General features: G+C 34.9%; 1 protein-coding gene across 7 annotated transcripts in view; it reads left to right on the top strand.

Annotated features, from left to right (window-relative positions):
* LOC106464497 (tyrosine-protein phosphatase Lar-like) overlaps positions 1-9,261 on the top strand; it is a 187,478-nt gene that overhangs the window by 56,073 nt on the left and 122,144 nt on the right. For all 7 annotated transcript variants that reach the window (XM_022392228.1, XM_022392231.1, XM_022392229.1 and 4 more), the window contains exon 3: positions 4,072-4,191. In XM_022392228.1, the coding sequence (XP_022247936.1) occupies positions 4,113-4,191 (79 nt within the window). In that variant the 5' untranslated portion in view covers positions 4,072-4,112. The remainder of the gene's footprint in view (positions 1-4,071; positions 4,192-9,261) is intronic.

Raw genomic sequence — 9,261 nt, 5'->3', positions numbered from 1 at the left:
TACTACTTACCTTACCCCTCCTACTACCTTACTCTATATATATATATATATATATATATATATATATATACATACATGTATATATATATACATACATGTATATTTGTTCTCTTTCCTTCCCCCCCCCCCAACACGGTAATGTCCCTGTGTGTACAGGTGTGTTTTGGATACAGATCTGCGGTACATTGCAACATTGTCCAATCGATAAACCCTACTTAGAAGCGAAACACCCGTACCATAAAGTTATAATATTAAAGTCTTGCACAGAATGTTGATAGAATAATAACGTGTTGAAATTGTAGTACGATTAAGTATATGAAACAGTTGCTTATTAGTCTTATATAAAGGCTTGCAAATAGTGGGAGTGCTTAAATTTCTGTTATAACTTTAAAATTGTTAAATAATATCGTCTTCAACATTTAAAAGTGTGTGAAGGACGCGAGTTGGCCTTGTGGTAGAACTCTGGATTTCGGAGCTGGCAGGTTGGGTTCGATTTCGTGCAATACCACTTTAAACTGTAGTTGCGTTATGGGAGTGACAGTCAATCCCATAACGTAGACGGTGGGCGGGAGAGTACTTTTGACTGGTTGTCGTCCCCTTAGTCAACAGTTCAAAAATTACTACAACTTGTATAAACGGCGACGGTGAGGAGGCTATAACGAAACATAACTTTGAAATAAAAATACCGATAAACATACAAACACCTATCTGGGGTATGAATGCGTATACAGAGTACTCAATCAAATTTATACTCGGTGTAAAAAAAAAAAAAGCACTCGTGCGTTGAGAAATTACGGTGCTTTTATTAAAATACTAGCGTAAAGGCCCGTCGAAACTGAGGAGAAACCGCTGGAAAACAAAGCTATTCCGTATAAAACTGGCAATACACAAAAAATAGAAAATAAAAGAAGTATAAAATTTACTTTCCCAGGAACATGCTACATATTGATCCTGAATCCACTACATATAACTGAGCAAACAGACTACATATTGGTGCCTTTGGATAAAATATTAAAACATACGATGACCATGTGATTGCATATACACCTGTTTTTCTTCAGAGGAAAAATAGTCCTCTTCCCTACAGATAATTGGTATCTTCATTCTATTTTAACAAGTCTTTTTCATAATAATTCCCAAGCACAGATTTGCACTAATTTTTTACTTATGCTACACGCATAACGCCATGTATGATCTGATCCTGGGAACTCCCTCCTAACAGCCTTTTACATAGCAGAAAAAGCACTGAAATTTACGAGCTATTTACGCCTACGTTAGTGATTAAATTCAACTAAAATGGGAACGGGCAATGAAAAGATGGAGTATTATAGGAGAAAAAGTGAAATTGGACTCGTGTATCTCACGAAATTCAGATAAATCGAACTGACCGACCGACACTTTTATATGTATTAATAGTATTCTATACGTTATGTAATAGCTATGTGGGATATAATTTATGTGTATATATCTTATTTACGTATTTTATATACAGTGTATTTATTATTAACATATAATGTATTTTATTAGTTTTAATCGACTTAAAGCGTAACGGTTTACAACAGAAAAGAAACCGAATAACTCGAGCGTTTACCAGAAAGTGGACTTTCCTTCATCAGGGGTAAATGGCAAATGACCATTGTAAGCAGGATGATCAGTTAAGTAGTCGTTTGTACCGGAAGTATGACGTCACGCGTTTCTAAGGATATGACCTAAATTGTGAAATAGCATTGCGTGTGTATATGTGATGTGATGGGAAGCAAAGAGAAAGAGTGGTTTTGTAATAAGAACGATTTACAAGAATACGTGTTTCTTCAAGTAATAATTTCTCGAACAACTGGAAGATTTATCACTTAGTGATACAGGAAGTGGAATAGTGTACATGAATAAAAGATTGATAGAAGAAATGAATTCCAATAATAATACATATATATAAGTAAGGACATAAAAGTAATAAACATTAAGTTTACTTACAATATGGTGATATTACTTAATGGACATTATTTTTAAGAGTGAAAACATTACTAATGCAATAATACATAAATTCGTTCGTTTCGGAACAGAAATTTTCCGAAAGCGATCGGATTTTACGGTTTATTTTCTTGTGCTAACTCTTTCTTTGATCCTGTGTGTCTTTCTTATCATAAGTAACAGTTTCCAACACAATTCCAATCTCTTGTCCCACCTTGTTTATATTTATCCGTGGGAATTATGCTCGAATAGCTCATACAACACGCCTTTTTTTTTTAATAGGTAGTGAGAAATACGAAAGTTAATTAGGTCCAGATATTTTAGATTGATAGATGTCGCTTCGTCATTAGTTACTGAGCAGAAAAAAAAACGCACGATTGATTACGGAAAATTAATGTAACAAGTGTCCATGAAGAAAAAAAATGTTTGAGCATATAGGAATGTGTATTCTCATATAGCCTTAACCTAACATGTTTCATTTTCCCAAGCACTGTGGCAAGTCTGTTGGGTTCCCACGAGCAATTGTTTAGCTAGGATTTTAGGGCAGTTAACTTTCATGCATGGGACCCAGATCGATGCCTAGTTCATCACTTAATGTCTACTGAGGGCGGATTGCGTTTGTGTTTGCAGCCTAATAGTCTCAGCTTTTGTTCTGTATGGCTTTGTTACGGTTACCATAACTACGCATTGACATTTTTGATTGGACGCGTTGTGTGCGCCACGTGACGTCCATTATGCCCGTGAGATCGTATGGGAGGAGTACTAGACCGAAGGCTAGTATTCTGTGTTTATATGCCTGACGATGTTGCAAGGAAGCATTATGCGCATGCGCAGTCATGATCCCCGAGAAAGATTTCGGTGTACGGGCTGATCCTGAGTATGAAAAATCCACTTCTAGAGCGTAGGCGACCTAGTTTGAGTGATTGAGAAGAACTTATGGGATACCCTTTTATAGTATCCCATAATGCAGCGCCATAGAATTTGCCCTCAATGGTGTAAAGTTGTATAGGATTTGCTACTGACTTTAAAATCTAATAAATCAAAGAGTAAGGTATATGTGCAGTTTATAATCTGTAGTGTTTCGAATTATAATCACAGTAATTGCGTGTTGTTGAAAACTTTCGACCCAAGTGGTATCCTGTAAACAAAGTATCTACAACGATACGTTGAGAACGAATTCTCAACCTTCCAAAAAATTACTGCAAAACTTTCAGTATTATTTAAAAACCAAAGACCTATATAACGTGCTATAAAGCTGTTGCTTTATGTTTTTGAATTAGTAGTGAATCGAGTGTCACAAATTTAGTTTTATTGTTTTATAGATCACTCACTGCCTTTCTCAGAACGAGACATCCACCTGTAAACACGAGTCAGTGAGAGCCTGCTTTCCAGGTTGAGAGCCGTTTGTGATTGGTGAAAACTGTCGGTTCCTTGAATATGTGTTACCTTTATATATTTAAATATGAATCCCTGCATTTGTTTTTAAGGAGACCCGACGGACTAAGCTATGCTCTATGTATAATGGATCTTTTCTTATACACGCTTAACGTCACTTGGTGAAACTGGGATGAAACTAAGGAGTTATACGTGCTGCTTGTTTATTTCTCCGTTAAAACTCCGGTTTGTTAAAGAGTGATAGTGTCTCGATATTTTATACAATATTAGATTTAACCGTGGTATGTGTTTATATTCCCCGTTTCAAAGGTTTGGTTAACATCGAATAACTTCTTGTTAAGTTATTGAGGGTATTTCCACACAGTTTTCACGAACCCTGTACGTGAAACGTGGTGCATGGAAATTACTATTGTTATTGTGTATAAATTTAATCATCGGCAAAAAACGACAATTGAAAGGTGAACATGTAGTGAGACGAAGTTTATACGTTAAGACTCGTAATTAAGATGTTCTAAAACGGAGGTTTCCAGGAGAGAGAGGTAAGGTGTCGTGTCGGTGTTTACTAACAACTACCAGTTCTTTGTGTAGCTGATTAACAGCAGGAAACCGGAATCAACTCCACAACACCCAGTGTCTACTAATCTGTAAACATATAAGTTAACTTGTGAGCCTCCTACCCTTATTTTTCTTTTTGGTTTTGGTTTTTAGGTCTCAGGCTGTTAGCGAGGCATCCTCGTTTCACCTTTAAGATGCTACCTTCTAGCATTGGAGAGTTTTATCTCTTCGCGTTCCTAATGTACCTAGTGGCCCTCCCCACTTCAGCTGATGGTAAGTACGAGTTTTGATGTATAAGACAATCTGTTGAACGGAAACTTTAATAACAGGTGGATGCTCAAGAAGAGATGTGAAACTGGCTGATTAATTTTCGTAGTTTAAACTGTACGAGTGTATTATCAACACATACATAATATATTTACATTTATGTTTAATATATATATGTGTGTGTATGTATATATTAGTAGCGAATTATATAGCCATATTAATATTTTTTTAGATATAAGTTCCATACATTGTGCCTAAAGTACTTTCAAGAAGTGTGTGTAGAAAACTAAAACTTGTATAATATGAATGAGCATTCATGTAGTATAAAACTTTAATGTGAAAATCCGTGTCTGTTTGTTTGTATAGCCTTTGTTGTATTATGAACTTTGTTTGTTTTAGAACCACGATTAAAATTTCTATACAAATAACATTTGTACCAAGGATTGTCCACCGAAGAAGGTGAACTTTTTGTTAACACTATTTAAGTTGGGTTTAATATTTGCCCGGTTTTCCGTTAACGACTTATAGCACGACATAGGTGTAAGGTGGTTGGGTAATTAATCACATTAGTCTTTTAAAATTATTTTGTGTGAATTAGCTTTAATTCTTGTAATTATGTGGTCATATAGGTCTATACTAAGACGGGTAGTAAATCTAATAAACTTTGGACTGTAAATGAAGAAATTGCACAATACATTTATGTTTAATTTGAGGACGTTATGAGTAGTATATGCTCTGCAGCATTAAGTTATGAGTAGTATATGCTCTGCAGCATTAAGTTATGAGTAGTATATGCTCTGCAGCATTAAGTTATGAGTAGTATATGCTATGCAGCATTAAGTTATGAGTAGTATATGCTCTGCAGCATTAAGTTATGAGTAGTATATGCTCTGCAGCATTAAGTTATGAGTAGTATATGCTCTGCAGCATTAAGTTATGAGTAGTATATGCTCTGCAGCATTAAGTTATGAGTAGTATATGCTATGCAGCATTAAGTTATGAGTAGTATATGCTATGCAGCATTAAGCACAGCACCAGTTTATTCCGGAATCCCTCTCCTCCGACGTTATTGGAGGGCCGATGTACAAATAATTTTTCCGGGCCGTTTTAACTCTCAATCCGCCCCGGACTTGTACCACACGGTATCGCCATTTGTCACGTTATAAAGATCAGCTAACACTAGCACTTTGTTATAAGTTGTCAGGTTCACAACAGCACTCGTGTAACAACAACACGTTGTAATAAAATGTCAAGTTCTGAATAACGATAAAATAACAGTTACAGGTTATTATTAGGTGTCAGTTTCACAATAGTGATCATGAAACATTATCATTTTATTATGAGGTCTCTATTTCAATATGATGATAAAGTAAGACTATCACAGTGGTATGAGCTGTCATCTCTGTGTATTGATCGATGATATTATCACGTTGTTATGAGCTCTACATCTCTGTATTGATCAATGATATTATCACAGTGGTATTAGCTATCATCTCAGTGTATTGATCAATGAACTTATCACAGTGCTATAAGTTATTTATCTCAGTATAAGAGGGTAAGAAGTTCAATAAATTGAATACTTTCTAAAATATATTACTTTGTATTTGGATATAACGCTGTTAATCTGGAATAAAGAGTTTTAGAGGATTAATTTTTGCTTATAATATTTTAGTGTGTTTTTTATATTTAAAAGATTTCATATGTGCGTGGAACATACAGGTGAGTATTTTAACATTTATCTCACTCTCTAGTTCTTACTTAACTTATGATTTGTAGTTTCATTTTATTTGATGCACTAGTATTTTTGAAAACATTGTAGCAGCGCCCTCTGTTAGCGTGTTGGGGATTAGCCATGTAATTCTGCACCTCCTACTATGTTTGATGAAAAACTATATGTAGCTTTCATGCATAAAACTGTGTTAGCGCATCCAATTGATAATATTCCAAATTTAGAAATGGTATCCCAACTGTGTACTTTACTATTTTTATACAGAATCCCATTATAACATTTTTGATAGTTGATAACTAAAAATCATAAGTAGCAAGAAAAAATCCATTAATAGTGGAACTGCACAGAAGATAGTGGGATATTTAGGTTGTTGCGTGATTCAGTTTCAGGGAATGAAACGTTTCTAAAAGTTGCTAGTAGTGGTTTATGTGTATTTCATCATGTGAAGTTTCAGCATAAGATAGCAATAAGACTATTAGCAAACTGTATCAGAAAAATGAGAAAAGAACAGTGCCTCCCCTTAAACGGTGGCGACACAGTTTATTTATCTAGAAGCCGGTAGAATATTCGTTTTCAAAATTAATGTTTCGTGTCTAGTATATATCGTTATGTTGATTAAATCGGGCGTTTTCTGGTGAAACGGTAATACTGTTAAAAGTCTGATCTGTTCTTTATTTAGCCCCGCGAATTCACAGCATACTACATACATCCAGAACCTGTTTCAAGTCCAACTCAGTTTGTTTCTTGCGTAATTGCTGTCTTCATTCGCTACTACAGAATCCCTTCAGTACTGGGAGATTTAGACGATAAACAGCCGTAATATAGTGTTAATTGATTTTTCATACTAATTCACGGTACTCTTTAGTGAGAGCTTCTGAGGACTGTTATTATTTTGTTTTTTTTTCTTCGCAAACAAAGCATTCATCATAGTAACTTGTGATCACAGAAAACGTTGCTTGAACCAAATTGTTGGTTGTACACGAGATTTTGCGCATAATTTATAACTGGGATATCTTTAGTCATATGAAAACGGAGATAATTTGTAACTGGGATATCTTTAGTCATATGAAAACGGAGATAATTTAAAACTGAGATATCTTTAGTCATACGAAAACGGAGATAATTTGTAACTGGGGTATCTTGAGTCATATGAAAACGGAGATAATTTAAAACTGGGATATCTTGAGTCATAAGAAAACGGAGATAATTTAAAACTGGGATATCTTGAGTCATAAGAAAACGGAGATAATTTTAGCCATAAAAATTAGGTCGTGTCTTTTACCGTTGTATTGAGTAAAAGAAATAGAGGAAGAGACAGAACAGAAACATTTGAGTAATTGGAAATATATATGCTGGTGTACTGTTGTGTAAAATATTTGAAGTTGGTTCAGTTACCTTTGATTACTGTTGTAACACACTCGAGTAACATATATATATAAATTGGATATGCGTGCAACGACTCCTCCCACGCCCATTTTATAATTGAATAAATCTTCTTAATATATCCACGTTTTTGCCGTAGAGCCAACTAAAGGTGTGTCTGGCGAAGGTCTTTAAGACAGTGCTTTAGAGATAATTTATTTTGTTTTAATGTAATATGCACATACCCCAACACTGTAATCAAGGGATTGGTTTAGCTTGAACTCTTCGTGTGTTTTTTCTCACACCATATCGTAAAGCTGTATTCGATGGATGTAATCTAACGACCTACGGAGTTCCACATGACTTATAAATTATTCCTTACACTGCCGGGCTACAAACTGATCTGTTAAAGAAGATGGATGACTGTAGTTACATAACGTTTGGTGAATGGAGCGTGGAGTGGATGAAACCCTGTCGGTGATAAAACTGTGGTTTACTCCTCTTCGTCATGCTGATAACTAGATAGATATGAATGAATAGATCGATAATGTGAATGCATAAGCAGATAGATAAAATATGCACGTGTCACAAGTGTTACTTATGTGCCACAAGTGTTGATTGGCTAATAATACGTGTTGTATAGATAAATGTATGATTATAGTAAACAACCAAGTCAAATGAATAGGAATAGTGAAAGTAAATGTGAGGATAAAAATTGAATGGCCATTTGGCCAGTCGACCTTTATCGGAACGTATGCCTCATAATTATGTTTCCTTTACAGTTATTTTAAGTGTTTTTCTGTGTTTTCAGACTTTATCATGCTGTGGCTGTGTTCGTTTGTAATTTGTGTTATTACTAGGTAGAGAGATGATAGAGACTATGCATTTATAAACTGATAGTCTGTTTGTTCGAATTTTATAACAAACACACACACTAAAAGTCAGCGTACATTTAAGTGCAAACAAATCAGACACAAACATTGCTTAGTAATTATAAAAAGTGCCTACCGAACGTGTAATACAAGAAGTAAAACTCTTCGAACACAAATACATCATAAATAAACATGTCAGTATACATATAATCACCAACATCGTCGGTAATTGTAAATAATCTTCTACCAGGACTTCTGTTCTCAACTGATTAAAACTTACCCGCTGATCTTCACTCACATCTTACCATAGTTCCCAAAGAACATGAAAGACGGGTGATCTGACCCGGGTCAAAACTTGTTTCTTCAGCATCCTGCTTGCACAAAAATACGCGTACAACAGAACATGATGTCAAATAAAACACTGGTGCTTGATCGTGTCATCACCATTATAATAACAACAGTTTGGCGGAATATGAATTCTTTATTATTTTTTAATATAACCAGTCATTTCACGGAGCGGCTACGTGAGTAATACACCACTAGAAGTTAACGCTCCTTTTGCCAACCCAAGAGTTGAAACAAAAACTTCACACTCTCACGTACAGAGACAGTGAAAATTAACACAAGCGTCACGTGGAAAACAAAGAAAAAGTAACAGAAAATTTCTCTTTTAACCACAGTTGGGAAAACTCGTCTAAACAGGGATGATATCAAGCTCCTTTAGAACAACCTGAGATTACACAAAAGAACAAAGAGAAAATTTCGCGGGAAAATATTCTAATCATCCAGCTGGAAAAATTCTTCATTTACCTCTCAGTACCCACGGAAAATACTACTAGCAGGGTTCCTCAACATTCGATTAAGTAAAATTGACTTATTTAGTAAGATGATGTCTTCCGTAAAAACTTCGAAAACGTTAAGGATAAGAAGTCCTCCAAGTGATAAAGGCGTTACATAAAAATAAGTAACACTTTTGGCATCAAATACTCTCATAATCAACAGATCAAGAATATATATATATATATATATATATACATATACACAGCGTGGTCATAAGTAAATAGACACCTACCTTTTCAAGAAAAAATAGTAAATTTTCAGTCATATTCACAT

Source organism: Limulus polyphemus, unplaced genomic scaffold (assembly GCF_000517525.1).
Source record: "Limulus polyphemus unplaced genomic scaffold, Limulus_polyphemus-2.1.2 Scaffold1668, whole genome shotgun sequence".
NCBI classification, from domain to species: Eukaryota; Metazoa; Arthropoda; class Merostomata; order Xiphosura; family Limulidae; genus Limulus; species Limulus polyphemus.
Note: the sequence above shows the minus strand (reverse complement) of the source record. Positions and strands in the feature narration are given on the sequence as shown.